Raw genomic sequence first — 19467 nt, forward strand, 5'->3', positions numbered from 1 at the left:
ATGGGGAAGCGCGCCAGGGAGGTGAGAGGAAGAGTCCTCTCACCTGACACTGCTTCTCGCTCACATCCCGTTGCGATAAGTGCCTACGGTCAATGGGCGATTCTCGGTGACGGCGGTGGTCTCCTCGGCGGAAATCATGAACCGCGCGCGTGCGCGCCCATTCGCCGAAGAAGCCCGAGCGAGTTGCTACAGTCGCGCTCCTCGACACGGAACGGGAGAGGAGGTTTCCCGGTTACGCCGGCAGGATAGAGGGAAGCTCGCGGCAGCGTCGCCGCAGGGCCCGGGAGGCGGCGGGGGGTGGCCAGCATGCCCTCTCCTCCGCCAACCTCTCTGCCAGCGCGCGTAATCACGCGTGTTAATTACGCGCGGGCGTTACAATGGAGGAAGGGGATTGTGAATCCCCACAGTCTCTAAAACATTTTACTTCGACATATTGGAAAGCCAAGGTACCTGAACAACTGCGCCGAAATCTCCAAGTATTGTAATTGAGGGCTAATTTTTATCAGCAGTGATTAAACCATATTTACATGCTTGTAAGCCTGCGAATGTATGCTATGGGGAGAGCCATAGAGGAAGTATAAAATTTAACCGCGCTGCTCCCTGATATCTTAATTATTTTGCCTTTATTGGGTGACGCCATGCATGATTCCGTTCTCTCAACGTTAGGGTCCACTAAGCAGCGTCACCTGGTGACAGATAGCGGAAATATTTAAAAAATGTATGAGAGCGCATTTGAAACCTGCCGCACTCGTTGCTTCAGTGGCGCAATGGATGGACACTAATTACCTGAGCACTGAGCGAATAAAAGAACTGTTTGAATCGTGAAAGTCAATATTTTTTTTCTCTGATTTTTTTTAATCACCACGTTAAACTAAGCTACCCTATGTCTTTCCTGGGGTGTTCTCCCCTTTAGGTTGCATTATGCGATGTTTTTCATTCTTAATAGCCACAAATACAGCCATGAACAGAGCCATGAGGTGATGGCATGACAACGCTAACATTATTCAGTTACCTTCACCTTAATCATTTGCTTCCTTCAGTGAGTGCATGTCACCTTTAGGTTGCATTCAGAGACACCTTTCGGTAACATTTGCCGTTTAACCCGCTGGGAGGCAGCCAGTGAGGAGAAAGAAGTTGCAGGACCCAACTGTTGAGGAGACGGAATTACGCTGGTGCCATGCCTTAGTTTTAATTGCAAGTTGGGCTCCCTCAAGCGACATCGGATTTTCAAATTTGAAAAACAGATAGACTTGCATTTGTGCAAGTATAGTACTTTTGTCCTGTCAAAACATGAGCATTTCAAATTAGGCAAAAACTTCCTGTAATTGGAATGTGTGAACATATGTCATGACAGGGTTCAAGTTCGAATAGGCTGTGTAGCTGACCTAGCCCAGCTGATAGAGCGCAACAGTGTGGGGTCCTGGCTCTGACTCAGCAATGGGTGGGTTCTCACCAGTGTAATTGCGGCAATAATATTGCTAGTCGTGCATACATTAACTGCCATCTTTCTTAAAAATAATTGCGCTGATAGTAAGCTGGCGACGAAAGTGAAGCCCGGTGTGCATCATTTGACATTGCTTGCTGTCATTTTTTTTTTGTCTGTGCATGCTGCTTATTTGCCAGCAGCATTATTGCCGACTAGTGTATGCTGCATTCAGTGTGCTCTTACTGTCATATAAGCCAAGGCATCTTTGATAGCGCTTGTTGCCTCGCTTTATTATTTTTTTTTTTCTGTGCATGCTTTCTAGGGGGGAACCAGTGTATATTGACAACAGTGATTTTTCTTTAAAGGGACCTTATATTCTTCAAGGAATTTCAACATGATAGTGTTAAAGGCCCCATTCCATAGAAATATTGGCGGCACCAGCGTTGTTGGCATTGTGAGCGAGAAATCACGAACATATGCCTCTGGCGGGTGGTAGTTGGCAGGGTAGATGGCCGGACTTTTTTTGGTCATTGGGTTGAGTAACGTCACGAGACTACATGACATGACGTCAAAAGCCCATAGTTTCCTGAAATTGTTTGATTACTGCAAAAAATTTATAGTTTAGCACTTTTTATGTCATTACATGTTAGCACCATTCTCTTTTTCTGATGATAATATGTTTGTAAACATGATTAGAAGCAATAGAATATGAGAACGTGATTAATTTGTCATCAGAGTTCTCTTAAAACATGGAATTCTTGTAACGAACAGAGTTCTGTTCAGGCCTTGACGCGCTTGTTCCCATCCGATTTTTTAAGTAAACTGATGCATTAAGCACCGTGGCTATGACAGAAACCTACGTACGTGCCTGTGAAATGAGTCATGATACAGTAAAACCTCGTTACAAGAGACACTCAAGGGACCCGAAAAAGATGTCTCTTGTAACCAAGGTCTCTTGTAACCAAAAATTCTTACCAACTCATATCAGTGTCCTGTTTTGTTGCGCTATGTCAGGAACCAAGAAGGAGTGCCTGCTTTTGACTGGGAAGTCAGTGTCCCCATTGTTTCAACCACTGTCGTCACATTCCTGTGTGACTGAAAGAACAGGGACATTTTGATTTCCAAGTCAAGTGGAGGCGCTCTTTTTTGGTTCCTGCAACTCTGCAACAGATTTTCGTACTTCAACAAAAAGAAATGGATTTTCTTCTTCATACTTACAGTCACCAACCCTTATGGCAAATGTTCAAATGCCATGAAATACGCAGTGCCTTTGCTCAATCACCTTTCTATTGGATGCCTGTTTGCCTTTAAAGTGAAAATGCTTGCCTTTTCATAAAGTTTTTTTTTTTTCTAGTGCCTGCTTGCTCTCGTTCAGTTTTCAGCTATTCTGCTTTGCCAGCTGTATAGCCTTAACTTCAAGACTTCTTTAGTCAGATGCCTATGGTCTGGTTGCTGTTGCAGAAAGTCTGCAAGCTTTTCTATTTTTGGCATCGAGTTTTTTACTCTTACCTAGAGAGAAAGCTGTGCTGCCATCTATGGGAGTTTGCATGGAGCTTCCTGACGACCAGTTCAGCCACGATGGGCGCCAAAACTAGAACTTTTGGCCAAAAATAATGCAAAGATAAATGTTGTTCTACAATGAAAAAATGTTCCAACATTCAGTATTGTGATTACAAATTGCAAAAGACGAGCTAAACAGCGTGTAAGTATAAAATTTTTCCAAAATATGCGATGGCTCTCTATCCTGTTGGCTAAGTATTGAGCAGCACAGAAACCAATATTTAGCATCTAATAGGTACACTTTAGAAAAAGAAAAAAACTTTTTAAAATATATATGGTTGCTCAATCACTTTAGGGAGTTTTTTAGTGGCATTTCCAAAAACAAAAAACTTTTATTGGCGTCGTCTGCTTTTGCATATTCGCTACTATGGCTTTTGCGCTCTGCGTTTGCGCCTTGGGATGATGATGGTGGTGATGAGAAAGCTTAGTAACTCCTCTCTGTGTTCTCCCCCAAAATTCTACTGTCCCGCATCAAGTAGCACACCGGCCCATGATTCTTAGCATGCCCATGATAGCTGAAGTGCTGCGGCCCCAGCTTTCTCTCTAGCTTAGGTAAGAGTAAAAAACTCTGTGATTTTTGGTGTTCTTCGGCTTGCTAAAACCCTTCCAAGTCAGCTCGCTAGGGAAAACTTTTTTCTGCTTCTGGCAATTGTGTACACGAGTTTCAGGAATATCAGATGCCCTTGAGGCCACCCAATTGCCACCACTGTGCATAAGATTGTCCCAATTTTTTTTGTTAAACCCAGCATCGTAGCGAGCTCTATGCCTCTTTGTAACGAGCACTTCCACATTGGCTAAAATTTGTGTCCGAGCCTTGTTGAAAGGGCACCGCTGATGTTTGCAAGGTTTATTAATAAGTATTCATTGCCACCATGTTCATAGCAACACAAGAGGATATTGGCTATTACCAACTTGTATGAAATACCAAGCTGTCATATTGTGATAGCTCTGTTCTTTTTACTCTATTCTAACGCGGATTTTATTAGGAGGTTTTCTTTTTTTCCACGAAAAATGTGCACATTGAATTCGATTAAATAAGGTAATTATGCTGTCGAGACCCTACATCTCTAAGCCGGGACTAAATACTGGTTTCTAGGCCTCAATTATGCCGCTTTTTTACTCATTAACAAGCAGCACAGTGAGCATCTCTCTCAAGTGGGTACTTAGCTACATTGTTCCACTGTGAGCAATGGTGTTAAAAAGTGCGCAAAGCTCCCTATTAATTTTGAACAGTGGTCCTTTTTTATTAGCAGGCCATAGTATGCTTTTTCTTCGGAATGATCCCTTCGAGATGTTTTTCTTATTATTCATGCTGAGTTACACACTAATGTGTGTCCTGAGATAAAGAAGGGCTAATGTTGTTGGTTATGCTCCGATTATACAGTTTTTGTTAGGGTAGACTGTAAAATAAGGTAAATGGTGCTCAACTCACACACGTGAGCACACAAGGGAGTTATAGGCAACCATGTATCACAGTTCTGGCTGTTCTGTGGGTATTTGTTCTCCTAATAACAATAGTATTACGAGAATGCTCCCAAGGTGGTGCATGAATGAGAGGGGTCACATTTCGGGTAGGCATGATGCCTCTCAAGTACTGCTCATGAAATAAATTATACAAAATTCAGTAACGAAAACTTCACGTGCTCATTTCCACTGTCCTCTTTGTCAGGGTATGAAGGCGAAAGAAGCGCTTTGTGAATATTTGGTGTCACTGAGCAAATTTCGAGGGTGATGGCTGCATCTGTTCTCCTCCCCTTGGCACCATTAGTGTTAATCACCTACCTTTCTTATGATGCACAGCTTCAAAAACAATTGACTGGGGCATAACTCTTAATTTGCCTTTTATTGTTGTTGATGATGCGGGGAGACAGTGGACTGTCGTGATCATAACATTTTGATCACCTGTCAATGGGGCAAGGTATGAAAGCAAGCTTTGGATTGCGTATGCAAGCCTAGGAGGCATATTTTACTACATTGTCACAGCGGGGCTTGCCTAAAGGCTTCAGTCGGCAAAGAATGTGCTTAAAGCTAACTTTTTCTTCGAGCTTGGTTGTTTTTTACTGCACATGGCGGCTAAAAGCAAGAAGGTAATTCGAGATTCCTGACAATTTGAGATTCGACTGGCGCTGGTATCTTTCTTCCAGTGATTACATTTTTGAGTCCAGTTTGTTTATACTCATATCCTTTGCCACAGGTGCCATCTAAGTCCACTTATGCTGTTGAATGCAAAGCGACACCACCTTTTGCTTTTCTGTACTTTTGAAATTTAGTACCTTTTTCCCGCTTGATTTTCTACCCGGCAGTTTGCCCAAAATTTGTCTCCATTTCTTTCTTGTTGTTGAAAGAATTATGGCAGTGTGATCATTCATAGCATAAAACGTTTACACAACAGAACTATGCTATATTATTTAGCTTTTTACAAATAGTGACCTTGGACACAGAATGTCTGAGTATTCAGCACTTGTTTACAACCATCTGGTGGTTAGTAGTGAGTTCACTTTGTACACTGCTTTACATTCACGTGCAGGCACCATTGCACTTCCTGCTTCCGTGCTTGTTTGTAGCGTGCTGGTAATACTGTCCTTGATAAAGAAAGGGACACTGCGTTCGTGTTTTTCTTCCCCTGAGGCACACCGCGCACCACAACAGCACCACCGTTGATTGCACTTGTACTTAATTGTACTCATCACACACACACATACACACACCATGAATGTACAAACATTCATTGACAGAGGCTGCTGAGGCTGCAGGAAACAAATCACTCTGAAGTTTTTGAGCACTTCACGCGCACTGTTCACTCATTAATGTTGTTCTCTTTCGAGATTGTAGCACTCTCTCTCGAAAGCAAGCCGAAGTCACCAAACTAGCCTGCCCCTTTTTGGGTTTGGTTCTCTCTCACTTTGGCATCCATCAAAATGAGCATGTTTTTCAGACGGGTTGCATTTTGGGCTCAAGAGTCCCAAGACCACGTAGTGTCTTTCTCGGAGGTGCCACAACAGCAGTCTGGTCTTGATTGTTGTTCTCTATCCGTACTGAAGGCTCTGGCTCGTCTATTTTCTCTCTAGCCTTTTCTTGCTTTTGGCTAGCCGTGAGGTTTGCGATTTGATCCTCAACGGTCTTGACCATTGCTGTGTTGGGTCGGTTCCTCATTGGCAATTTATTTGTTGGTGGAACTTGCTTGCGGTGAGGCATGGCATACTTCAGCTTTTCCCAGAACCAACGCTCCCCCCAGATGAGGTAAGTCTTTGTTGAAAGCAAGAACTTCAGTTCCTTATCGAGGGCTTCTTTTGGAGGCAGCTCACCTCGGACAATCACGATGAGCCTGTCTACCCTGTCTTCTAGCATCTGGTAATAGGCGGTGTGGAACTCAACTTGGAACCACAGGCTTTCGAGGAAATCCTTGGAAACAACAAGTATGGTTCGACGGCTGTTCTGCACAGAGTTGACAATGTTCCAGCTGATGTTGTAGCCTGGTAGCCAGTCCCGCTCGTGAATGCAGAGTTTGAACTTTTCTTCGTTGCTTTCAAGACTGTTGAGTAGTGCCATGGCAATATCCCGATCAGCGCTGCTGTAAGACACAAATGCGTCGTATGTTTTGTCCTCATCCAGGTCCTCCTCGCTGAATACGCATACGAATACATTGTAGAAGTGGATGTAAACATAGGCGATAATGGTCTGCCGGTTTCTGTAGTAGAGAATGAGCACCACTACAAGGAGTACAGCGAGCACAACACAGATCACCGACACTGCTGCCAGTTGTTTTCTCTGTGCACTGTAGTCCGTCGGGCAATAGACTGAGTCTGGTATCTCATTGATGTAGGACAGGGCAAAGGTGTCGTTGACGCCGATTTTTTCGCCGCATGCAATGTCCAAGTAGTCCTTTATCATGTAGACATGCCCACGCAGCCAAACTTTGAAGGGGAAGGTTGTGCAGTCACAGATCCATGGGTTGCTGCTGAGTGACAAGCTGAGAGTTGCTGAACTGTTGGCAAACATGGCCATAGTTTCTGGTGTCATGGAGCGCAGGCTGTTATTGGTCAACGAGAGATGTTGCAGACGGCGTGGGAGTCTTTTTGCGTCAATAGCTCTTAAATAATTGCCGTCAAGGTGCACTGCAGTCAAATTCTCCCACTGTTGTGAGCTTAGGTCCTCAATGGTTGAAATCTGGTTATTCTGCAAGTAGAGAATGTTTGTGTTCGTTGGTGATACTGTTGGGAGGCTGGTAAGGTTGGCCTGCCTGCAGTCCATGTGAGTGGTGTAGTCCATCCGACGAAAGTAACACTTGCATTCTTCTGGACAGTTTTCTTTGATTGTGCATATGAACAACTCGGGGTCAACATCCAAAAGTCTTTTTCCACTCAGTGCTTTTGGGCTTTTGCAAGTGTAAGAAGGAGAGTTCTTGAACAGTGCAATGTCCTTTTGGTTATTTTCTGATAAATATTTGATGAAATCATAGAGTTGACAGTTACAGTCGAAGGGGTTTCCATCCAAATGGTAGTAATGCTCTGCAGCACTGTCAGTATTGTAGGTTTTCTCTTTGGTTTCATACTTCTTTAGTATTTCCAGTTCCGTGACTTGCACACCACTGATTTTGTTGAAACGTAAAGAGACTTCTGTGCTTGCAGAGATGAGATTTGGCACCCGCAGATAAGTTATGTTGTTATGGTCGAGGTTTAGCTTCTCCAGTGCCAAATAAATGTCCCAGTTGATATCTGGAAACTTGACAAGGTTGTTTCTTGAAAGATCGACACGTTTGAGCTTTTTATTCAGACCAAAGGGAGCATTTCCTTCAAGCATCACCAGTTTGTTCCTTGCAAGCTTGAGGTCCTCCAACTTCTGCAGCCTTTGAAATGTCTCCTGCTCAATGCTCTCGATGAAGTTATACTCAAAGCTTAGTACCTTTAAGCTAATAAGATTGTCAAAGGCACCTGCTTTTAGTGTTACAAAGTTATTCCGGTAAAAGATGAGTGTCTCGAGAACGAACTGCTTTTCAAAAACTGTTAATGGCAGCTCGGTGAGGTCATTATAGCTCAGGTCTAAGTTTAATAGTTTTGTGTTCTCTCTGAACAAATTGGCTGGTAATGATGTCAGTCTGTTGTTGACCATTCGAATGTTCTTCATGTTGCCTGCATAAGCGAAAAACTTCTCTGGGATGCTTGTAAAGTTGCAGTCCAGAAGTGTGATATTCTCTAACCTGTTCAGTCCAGTGAGGAGCCGCTCCGGAGGAGAGCCTAGTTTGTTGAGGACGCTGAGATTGAGGTCTCCCAGCATTCTGTTATTCTTGAACAGATTGTCTGGCAGAGTTGTAAAAGGGTTTCCACCCAACTTGAGATTCTCGATGCCCGTCAAGTCTGCAAGGTCCTTCTCAGTGATGTTTACCAGCTGGTTGAGCAGAAGATCGAGATTCTTTACAGATGTCAGGTTTGCGAAGATTCCCTTAGGTAGTTCAGTCAGGTTGTTCTTGTAGAGGTAAATGCTGATGAGCTTGTCAAGGCCCTGGAACTGACTAGAATGCAGACTCTGCAGTGCATTGCTGCCCAATTGAATGCTGGTGACGTTCTCGAGTGGCCAGAACACCTTCTCGGGGAGGTTCTCAAGTGCATTGTTGTTGAGCTCGAGGTTTACGAGGGTGGTAAGGTTGGTGAACGCATCCTCCGGTATGAACCGGAGGTCCTTGCTGCCGCTTATGGTGAGCCTCTTGAGCTTGTCGAGGCCCTCGAAGAGCCGGGAGTCTAGCGTGTCCCCAAGCTGACAGCTGCCCAGCTGTAGTGACGTCACCTCCAGGCCCTCAAGCACTTGGGCAAACGAGCCGTTGGGCATAGGGCAGTAGTTGAAGGAGAAGCGCTCCACCTCCTTCACGCTGAAGTTCTGGAAGAAGGCCGCCTGGTAAGGGGCCGCCGTGTCGCACTGGACGCGAATGATGTCGTTGATGGCGTACTCGATGACGAACGCTTGCGGCGACTCCGTGACCAGCGCGTCGTAGCACGACAGGTGCCAGCCGCCGACGCCGTCGTGGCCGAAGCGCGAGTCGCAGTCGCACTTGTAGCCCGGCACGGGGGGCACGTCCGCGCATCGGTTGCCCAGAGCACCGTCCGGTAGCGGCAGGAGCAACAGCAGCCAGGCCGCCAGTGCCGGGAGCAGGCCGCGCGGTACTCCCTTCCAATGCCGGCCATGACGCATGCTGGAGCCACCTGTACGAAAGGGATAGCGCGCGTGAGTATAGCACGACTTTCAGGCACCGGAATAGCGCTCCGTTCCATCCCTTATCGCGCGGAGTGGTTAGGTCTGTTTTTGTTTTCCCGGGAGACTCGTAGAAAGTGAACAGAATTTGTGGTCTTTTAATTCGCACATGGCCGACTCTGAGCGATACATTACGATTGTCGAATTTTCGGACTCTTTAAAGTTTTATTTATTATTTTTTTTTTTCCTGAGCGCCGCGTTTGTCGTTGGCTGTCTGCCTCGCTCGACGCTGCACAAATGGCACTTAACACGCATTATGTGCTTTCATATGCCGGTTGATTTCCGTTTGACGCCGGTAATGTCGGAAATGACGGCAAGAAAATAACGTCAACTGTGTATTTCACGCACTGTGTGGTCACAGAACGGTGTCTCACACAATAGGTGGCATGCGGCCTCACTCGGGAAGGAGGTTCCACCACGACGTCGACACGCACATGGTACTGATGAAACGTTAGGCTTATTCAGGCGCACTCGCTGTACGTGCTCGGAGGACGCCTAATTTGTCCCGAGCAAAACGAGAACGTAAGGTCGGATGTCAGATGACAGTGTTGTGGGCTTTTACAACATGAAGGCTGACATTACGATACAAACACACCCGCATTTCCCAACTGCATAATTGCGTTAATAGCCGTGCATGCCTCGTTCAATTTCGGAGCCTCCTGAACGTTGCGAACCGTTGGCCATGGAGTGTGCATTCGGAACAGTTGCTGTGGGATAATCTTCGGGCACATATTTTCGTTGATTTGGCTGCTAAAACGGTCGCATACGCGCAGGTTGTGCAAACAGTGATATCGGCTATTAGCCTTTTACAATTGATCCTCTGAAACCGCCGCACCAGTAAGCGCGTGCAACTAGCCGCAGTCTACGTTCTGCGAGGAAACCGAACACACATGAAGTGCCCGCGAAAGTGAATTTATAGTGGCCTGAAATGGACAACCTACTAGTATATCAGCAGTTGGGGGCGTCCGCTATAAGAAGTCAGCCGCCATACATGCATGTAGACACGTATATGGACACCGCGTTTACTTGGACATCGACAGAACGAACACCTGACCTTTCGACCCCGGCGTCAAGCTCGTGCCGGAGGACCACATTCCGTCTCTGGGTCGTCGGTGCTTTTGTGCTGCGGGCGTCGGTACGAATTACCAGCAGCAGACGTGGGTTTTGCGAGCTCGCAACACGACCCCTTTCGGGAATATCTGCGCCACCTGAGATGCAGTGGTTCGCGGTACTGTTTCACTGTTTCGTACTACTTATCAGCAAGATTCGAGCGGGAAATCCCCTCCCTGTTGGGCACTCGGACTGACCAGACTAGAAGCTCCGTAGCTTATAATCGACGCAGGCCGTAGGGAATATCAGTAAGTGAAGCCCGCAGGACGTTCTTAGTGGCACCCCCTGCTTCCGCTGCCTGGCCGTGTCCGCCGCTGACCGAGTCGCTCCTGGCACCGATTGACCCGAACGATTTCCGCAGGACGCTGTGGTGGTACGGGGTATGGCATCCTCGGACGAAAATTACCGCTGCCCGCAGCAGAATCCGTCTGTCGCCTGGGACGGCGCCTGGATATTCGTAGTGAGGGCACGGACAAGGGAGTTAAATTTAGGGCATCCATGGGCTTCTACATACGATATTGTTTCCTATAAACATGAAACGAAAACTAATAACACCTTGATGTGCCATCGTTTACTAACAACTACCGTTAGATTCTAAAAAAAAAAAAAAAATCACCAAAATGAGTGTCCCTTCGCCTTCCCTTTTTGGCGCCGTCACTGCCATCGCCGTCTGAGCTCCGGATGCATCTCGATCGGGAAAAACTGAGCAGTGCGTGCGTGCTCAACTCACTCTGGGCAACGGATAACACTTAGGGCGTCGCTAGTCGACTCGGGCTGATGATGATGAGTCGACTCTGACTGTCGCCGATGAAGATAATACAACCACTTCGCAAGAACAGATGAGACGATCTCTGCGCCGACGCCCTTGAAGGCATCGCTTCCACGACTCGCTGGGCGGCATGGGCGCGCTGCCAACGTGTTCCGCGTACGAGACGACGGCCGGTTGCGGCCCCGCCTGGAAAGCGAATCTTCCCTCTTGCATAGCGGGCCTCGGGTGGCAGACATCACAGCCGTGACAGCTGCGGTGAGAACTGGCTTTGGGCCTATAGCGCAACCCGCTTCTGTCCTCTGCACGAATGACAGCCGCGTCGTGCACTGCAGCTTCACACGGCAGGGGCACACTTTTTGCGGCGGCCTTGGGCGGACGCGTGTATATATAATACAACTAAATTAACGCAACCGCTAAACGGGTGCTGTCTGTTTGTGCGCACCTCGTAGGTTGTCCGCAGCGTTTACGGTTGACATCGAAAACAGGAAAGCGTTTTTTGCGCGGCCCGAGTGATTGGCTGGGAAGACTTTTTCTACCGCCCTCATCCTCTCTAAAAGCGCTTATACGGGTGGCTCTGAAGCCGGTTTGACTTTTGCGAACGCCGACGGAATAAACATCGCCGCCAGTGAAGGTTCACGGGCCACTGCGTTACCGCCAGCCTATTACGCCGCGCTTCGGATGTCGACGTCTCCATCTCCTCTGGCAAAGTTGCACTAAGGACCGAAATGAGTGGTATTATTTTTGAGCGTGTGGCCCCGTTTCGACACCTGGCCGCCATGTGGCGCGTGAAGAAAACGATGTTGGTATCTCATGCTCGAGCGTGCTCTACAAACTTCGGGTAAAAGAAAGAACAAAATAAATCCAAAACGGCCGCAGATTCATGCGCCAAAAGGCAAAATGTTTTCTATTATTTGCGCTGTCTTGAAAGACTGAGCTTCCATCAGATGAAAAAAAGCAAATTGCTCCTGATGCTTTTCTGCATGTGTGAAAGGCGTTGATGGTGACGTCAGGTGTGCCTTAGTTAACACTCTCACGCGGTAAGAAACTCTTTGCTAACCGATCGCACCCTTTCCTCTATTCATTACTGTCAAAAGGCCTTGGCGCTTATTGAACGGCAAGGAAAGGCGATCATGTTTAGTCACGAATGGTGGCAGATGGGTTTCAAGTAATTCACAGTCTCTAAGAACGTTCCTGTAGTCGTTCAGTTCAGCGTACAATTTCTGATTGACGAAGGTAACATCTCTGTTAGTGCCGAAAATAACGTTTGGTGATTTTGCGCACCAGTTCGGTTCATCTAAATCACAGATGCGGGAAACATATGTCAACAGTGCGTGCTGTTGAAGCGAGAAGATTACTGGAAAAATTGTATGAGGAACACCTCACATTTTCTCACACAATCTCACTCAATTCACATAAGAAATCACATACAAGTCGCATATAATTCCATAATGTCTCATAGTTTCCTGTATATTATCATAACTTATGTAGGATATTTTACGATAATGATGTGCACCGTATGAGAGTCTGTGCGATTAGATGAGATTTTATGAGGTTATTGCCCCGTAGAACTTTCGGTTTTTCAAAAAGCAGGCACACGCAAATACGCAAGTGACTACCAAGTACAGGCAAAGGACACGCGGTACCAAATAAAAAGGATTTAAAAACTTCGTGTTGGCAGTATACGCCCTGAATTAAAGCTGCAGCGGAGTGCATGCCCATGCAAAACGCAGCACATATGCATTCCTCGGCGTTTTCAGCAAGACAGAAAAGCGAGAATCGCGTTCGACGCTCGCCTTTGTTTTGTTTGCACGGAGGTCCGTTCGGTTTGCACGCGACGGCTGGTTCGGAAGTTGTTCGACGCCCGTGATGCTCCTGGACTTCTCTGCGTTAAGCCACTAAGATACACGCCAGCCGCGCGTCAACACTATGCACTATGCACGTGCCGAGTTCGCGGCCAAACGATAGCGGCCTCCGAGCCTGCTGGCCAAGCGATTTCGTATCGTCGCGCCGTCTGAGGGCGGTTTCGTGCCGTTGTGAAACTTTTTTATTTTCCAGCGCCGTCTTTGACCTTGCTTGGAGCGGTGTCGTTTTTTGGCCGCCGGCGATATGATGCAGAAGAGTCAAAAAGGCGACGAAGAAAAAAAGCGAGATTCAGGGCACTTTATTTTGGAAATTTACGTGAAGCTTGCTTTGTAGCAAGTGCCAGTGTGTTACCGATGAAAGCCTTCTGCGTGGCAGTTTTGTTTTATGACTTACGGTGATATCTTTTTCAGTTTTCGTGCTTGTCACCGAGAAGTGGTCTGAATATTGCGCCTTTCCGCTTGCCGTCTGCTCGAGCGAAATCAGTTTGAATTTGAAAGCGCAGACGATTGTCGGCAATTATCTCTCAGTAACTTGACCCGCGCTTGTCGGCATATGCAGAGTGCGCCTTCAGAGAGACGTGCCCTGCTCGCGGGGTTTCCGGTTGCATCCGGTCCTCATCTGTGGCCATAGAGTTCCTTACACTAACTAGAGGGAAAGCTGAGGGCGCTGCACTTCAGCCACCATGGGCGCGCTAAGAATCATGGGCCGGTGTGCTACTTGTTGCGGGACAGTCGGTTTTTCTCGGGTACGTGGAGTGGCGTTACTGGGATGTTTCTTTTTCGTCATCATCATCATTTGAAGGTGCGTACATAGACCGCGAAAGCCATAGTAGCGAAGGCGCAAAAGCAGACGTCGCCAATAAATAGTTTCTGTTTCCCGAAATGCCACTAAAAACTTCTTTCAGTGATTGCACAACCATAAATATTTTTGTAACGTTTTTTTATTTCAAAGTTTGCCTATTAAGTGCGAAATATTGGTATTTGTGCTGCTCAAAACTAAGCCAATAGGAGAAAGAGCCATCGCTTATATTGGATAAATCTCACACTGGCATTCTGTTTCTCTCTCTTTTTGTAATTTATAGTCACAATATTCAATCTTAGGACATTATTTACGGTAGAACAACGTTTATCTTCGCATTAGTTTTGGTCAAAAGTTGTAGTTCTGCACTCGGTAGCTCACCGGCCCATGATGCTTTGAGCGCCCATGGTGGCTGAACTGGCCGTCTGGAAACTCCATGTAAACGCCCATAGACGGCAGCACAGCTTTCCCTCTAGGTAAGAGTAAGAAACTCTATGTCTGTGGCAGCCGCGTTTTACCCGACGAAAAACAAGCGTCCGTTTCGTTCGCGCGTCGTTCGTGTTGTTTCGTAGCGGCGCTTGGCGGCGGCGATTACGATGTAAGGGTCAACATGACCGAGTATTTACGATGCGCGCGCTCCGCCTTAGCTTCTCCCGATGCAGACGAGCTGGCCCGCTGCCAGCATTGTGCTGGAGGTTAGGCGGCGTTTGTCTTTGAAGACGTGGAACTCTGCCGCGCCGTGCCCGTCGAGGCGGCGCAGACGCGGGATGATTTGCACCGAATTTGGGGAGGTGGTTAGGAGGAGGAGGAAGAAGGCGAGCTTGAGGTGCGTGACGGAGGATTTCTGTTGTCTGTAACGGGGAAGTGGATTCGAAGCGTGTGAGTTAAAGAACCACGTGGTGGTTTCTGCAGGTGGATAATTAGGCGTGTAGTGCGCGCTGTTATTTCTTAGTGTTTTCCAACGTTTTTCTTTGGCTGCTGCCGCCCCGCCGCGCACTCCGCGGATTAATCGCGACTGCTTCGTGCGCGGAGCAGCGCGCGTACGGGATTTCCGCGAATGCGGTCTACCGTATTCTTGCGGGAGGCCAAGTGGCTTTTCTTCTTCTCTCTTCTTGCCTCTCGATTTCTCTCTCCTCGTCGTTTTGGTATTCCGACGGCGCGCCAAATACCCGCTTGCTGCTTTCTGTCCCCCAAGTCGAGAATCGGAAGGGGCGCCAGTGACGATGACGTTGCCACTCGCCCTGGCAAATATGTTATGTTTCGCGGGGGAAACACGCAGGACGGCCTTCTGGCTATGATATAAGTCTCTGGCTGAAACTGTCATAGGTGACTCCAATAAATAAAATATATTACAATTTAAATATCGCTCGGGACTCTTGGGATCATCCACGGCCGCACAAATTAGTGTACTGAATTAATCTCGTGCACTATGCTCACAGGGCGCACGCGTCCTCCTCCGTGTCGCCAGAGAACAGGGTCAACAGGCGCCGCGCGGGCGCCCAGAGGTGTGATGAGCCCGATGCGCGACTTCTCGGCCTCCTGTGCTTGCGTTGCTTCTGCTACTGCGGGGTGTCTGTTTTCTGGGGCGTCTGATAAACTGGCGCGAGCGCCCCCTCCTGCCCCCCCTCCCCACTTTTTTTTTTTTTGAACGTCTTCCTCGCCGTGAAAACAAAGGGTGCTTTAGGACGCAAGCAGGCTGTGCACGAGCGGACGTGTACGGGAGGCGCTCGCTGAACTGCTCACTGGGATATGGAGGTTGAGGAGGAGGAGAAGGGAAGCCGTACACGAGGGTTGCGCTACCGAAAATCTGCGTCGCCGTGTTGACTGGCTGCGGGCACCGTGTGCGCGTCGTCGCCTAACCCACTGACCTGCGCGTGGCTTGGCGCTAGCCGCTCGGCGACACCATCGCTGGAAGACTGCGAGGAATGCGATGGGATTCCCTCCTGACCTACTCGTCGTGCGCGTGTCCCTGCCTTTGCTTTTTGTCTTTGTAGCCACGGGGCAGTACTTGAATACAAACTTTTCTGCGTGACTTATTTCTCCTCTCTCTCTCTCTCTCTCTCTCTCTCTCTCTCTCTCTCTCTCTCTCTCTCTCTCTCTCTCTCTCTCTCTCTCTACCTTTGCTGTGCAAAGTCTCTGGGCGTGCAATGAGGCGGCATCCGGCACCTCCTTAACTAAACCCTCTCATACGCATCACTTAATTTTCTGTGAAACCTAGTTCTCTCGCCTCTTGCCCCGTAAAGTTCCTTCCGGCAGATTGTGTTCGTACAATGACGGCACATGCATACTTTCTTCCGAATGTGATTAAGATGCGCGGCCCTTATGAGACGCTCATTGTTTACCAATGAGGCGAAGTTTGACACCTCTGGCTGATTTAGTACTGTATCGCGACTGGATTTGTAATTGCACTTTTTTTTCAACCTTCGTCCGCAAAGTTCTTTACTGCGCTCTGTTCACCTGTATCTACAGCGCTACATTGGTTCAGAGAAAAGGAAAGGCGCCGTATATGTCACACTCCTTCGTGGACACCTGAACCGCGCTGAAAGGGAAGAGAAGGGGAAAGTGAAAGCGGAAAGAGGTGCCGTAGTGGAAGGCTAAGTAGTAATTTCGTGCACCGACATAGTACACAGACGGTCACTAAGGGTAAAAAAAGTTGGACTCCAAGGGAAAGAAAGCGTAGCAGGGGGCGGCAGAAAATTAGGTGGGAGGCTGTGATTGATTTATAGGAAGGGAAAGCGCGGTAACTGTCTCACTCGTTTTCTGTGGACACCTCGACCGCGCCGTAAGGGAAGGGAGGAAGGTGGGAGTGAAAGTGGAAAGAAAGAAAGAGGAGCCGTAGTGGAGGGCTGCGGAGCAATTTCGACCACCTGGGGAACTTTAACGTGCGCTGACATCGCACAGCATCGCACAGCACACGGACGCCTCCATCGAAACGCAGCCTAAACGAAGAGGCGTCCGTGGGCTGTTCGATGTCAGCGCACGTTAAAGATCCCCAGGTGGTCGAAATTGCTCCGTAGCCCTCCACTACGGCTCCTAGTTTCACGGTGGTCACACAATATGGGGAGGGGCCTTCGCCCTGCAGTGGGCATATTCCGGCTGCTGTTGCTGCTGCTGCTGGTGGTGGTGATGACATTGCTCAGCACACGGACATCTTCGCGTTTTGTGCTGTTTGACGGCTCGACCGAGTAGCTGCGCTTCTTAGCGCATGCATGGTACACCGTGCTCGGCCTCGTCGCTGAACTGAAGGGGCGACTCTTTCCTGGAAAGACTTCGCTTTTTGACTCCACCCGCAACGCACGAGTTTTTTTCCTGTCTATAGGCGATTGAGCTCATGTCCGCTGGCAGCGGTCTCGCGATTATCACGTTTAATGACTCGCAAGAACAAGCGGTGGCAAATATTGATCACGCTATAGCTTGGGGTACATCACATCTGAACAAAGATCATTGGAGCGATAGGGTTAACAAACATTTTTGCGCTAACGAATCCTTATCCACCCCGAATGAGCGCTTGGTGCTTTTCGTTGCTTCCTTTGCTCGCAAGCATGCTGGATTCTTTACTCTACTTCGCTCGCGTTTGTTTTCTCGCATTAGGGCTCCTTGTTAATTACGACTTCAGCCTGATAGTAGCGGTGACTGTCACATTTTATGCTAATGCTGCGCCAGACGTGTGCCCCTGCTTGGCGCTTACTTGTTTTGTGAAGTCGTGTTTTATGTTTTCCCGGTATTTTGCCCTCGCTTCTTATATAAGACAAGCGCACGTAACTGAGCGCGACTCGAAATAGATAAACGCATCCGCTATGGCGACGGGGAAATCCCACGGCGGCACACACTCTAGCTTTACGACGCCCGTGTTTCGTTCATGCGTTGCGCTACCCGTTACGCGTTGTTGCTGTTATTAAATGACTGTACTCATTATCCGAACACGCTGTGAGCGTGCGTGCGCAGAAGCTGTGCGCAAAGGCGAAAATTGCGCTCTCGACATAAGACGCAAACGTGAGCAGAATAATTATGCCAACCGGCGAGGATAAAATTGTTTGAACTTTTTCCTAGCCTTTATAAGTGTATGCGCATGTTATATGCGCGGACCGCGGACTCAGTTCTCCGAAGGCGAACTTTCCGGCGGCTGTGAGGCGCTGTTGCGACAGCCCGAGTTTCGCATTTACACCTCCTCCAGTGCCGGCGCCCATCACACTAAAGTGTACAGGCTTAGGAGAGAACGGCAGAGTCAGTGGCTGGCGCACCGACGCTTCGTATAGTCGCCTAGTGCGCCGAATTAATTCCCATATGCGATATAGTCGGTATCCATTAACGCGCACCGAAATATCTCTCAGCCTTATACGTCGCTGCCTTTCGCTTCCGTCGACTCGGGTATCCAGCTCGTGATCGGTAGCCGCAACCGGTGGTGGCGGTAGGAGTGGCTATACATCATGAGCGTGGTGATGACCGCGCCGGGCGCAAGGCCGCGCAATCCAACCGGATCTGTGTCGGCTTCGCCCGAGGGCGAAGCCGATCGCCGCCGTGACCCTCACGTTTTTGACGGCCGTTCGTTGGGGGCTGCCTGCATGCATGCCGCGGCCGATGCACGTGACGGACGATGTGTGTCCCTCGGCGAGACGTCCTTTTCGTACCAGTGAGCGGCGAACACACTGGCCTTACAGGAAAGCATCCGCAGCCCTTCACGTGCCGGCTGCGTTCTCCGGTTAAAAAAAAAAAAAAAAAAATAACTGGCTGCGGCTAAAGGAAAGTGCAGTATATCTCTCTAGCGCCGCCTTTTACTCATAGCCAGTGTTTTTTTTTTTTTTTTTTTGCGCTGGACAACTCAACCGCGCCGATAGGCAAAGGGTGAATGAGGGAGGGAAATAGTATATACCAGAGAGAGAGAGAGAGGAGGTGGCGCGATGAAGTCTGGAACACTGGGGATGCGAGGAGGACCCCCACCTCCAGAATTAGGAGAAATCCTGCATCCAGATGAGTGGGAGACCCTGCAGCGCAGCTCGGACCCGTGCATACAAGACCGGATCCTCAAGCGCGCCTACGAGGTCGCTAGCAGGCTTGACCTGCTGGCCATCTAGTAGGGTAATATAACTCGGCCCTATATGACGATCCGGCTTAATAAAGGTTTCTTCCCTATCTCTCTCTCTCTCGACCACCCGACTCACTGGCATCGCACAGTGTACTGTCATCTGAGTTTCGCCTTAGTTCTTGTCTGACCATTGGAGATTAGATAGCTCGCATTCAGTGTCCACTCTTTTCATGCTAGGCTACATTACTCCATATATCGTTTGTGAAATAAAAAAAAAAAAAAAAACCTTATAGTCGCTCGCACTGGACCTGTGCAACGCAAGCGCAAATGCGTGATGCCGTAGGTAGTGTCGAATGTGTAGTTTAATTCTCTTTGGCTAATGCTGGTTTGTTCTGTTTTGTGGGGTTTAACGTTCCAAAGCGACTCAGGCTATGGGAGACGCCGTAGTGCAGGACTCCGGAAATTTCGACCACCTGGGATTCTTTAACGTGCTCTGACATCGCACAGCACACGGGCGCCTTGCTTTTCGCCTCCACCGAAAAGCTGCCGCCGAGGCCGGGATCTGATTCCGCACCCTTGGGAACAGTAGTCGAACGCCGTAACCACTGCTGGGTCTTTACCAAACGCTTTATTCATCAATATCGACAGACATATCGTCTGTAGCAGCTGTTTCCC

The 19467-nt window shown here is 48.4% G+C and overlaps 2 protein-coding genes across 2 annotated transcripts in view; one reads left to right on the forward strand and one right to left on the reverse strand.

The window, feature by feature from the left end:
* The window catches only part of LOC146191171 (tudor domain-containing protein 3-like), a 151488-nt gene that overhangs the window by 61296 nt on the left and 70725 nt on the right, over window positions 1-19467 (forward strand). The gene's annotated exons all lie outside the window — the stretch shown is intronic.
* Window positions 4815-19467, reverse strand: part of LOC146191174 (uncharacterized) — a 28280-nt gene continuing 13627 nt past the window's right edge. The window contains exon 2 of the mRNA XM_084601649.1: window positions 4815-9180. Within this exon, the coding sequence (XP_084457775.1) occupies window positions 5918-9169 (3252 nt within the window). The 5' untranslated portion in view covers window positions 9170-9180 and the 3' untranslated portion in view covers window positions 4815-5917. The remainder of the gene's footprint in view (window positions 9181-19467) is intronic.

The sequence above is a fragment of the Amblyomma maculatum genome, chromosome 4 (assembly GCF_055883805.1).
Source record: "Amblyomma maculatum isolate TAMU_Amacu chromosome 4, ASM5588380v1, whole genome shotgun sequence".
In the NCBI taxonomy this organism is placed as follows: Eukaryota; Metazoa; Arthropoda; class Arachnida; order Ixodida; family Ixodidae; genus Amblyomma; species Amblyomma maculatum.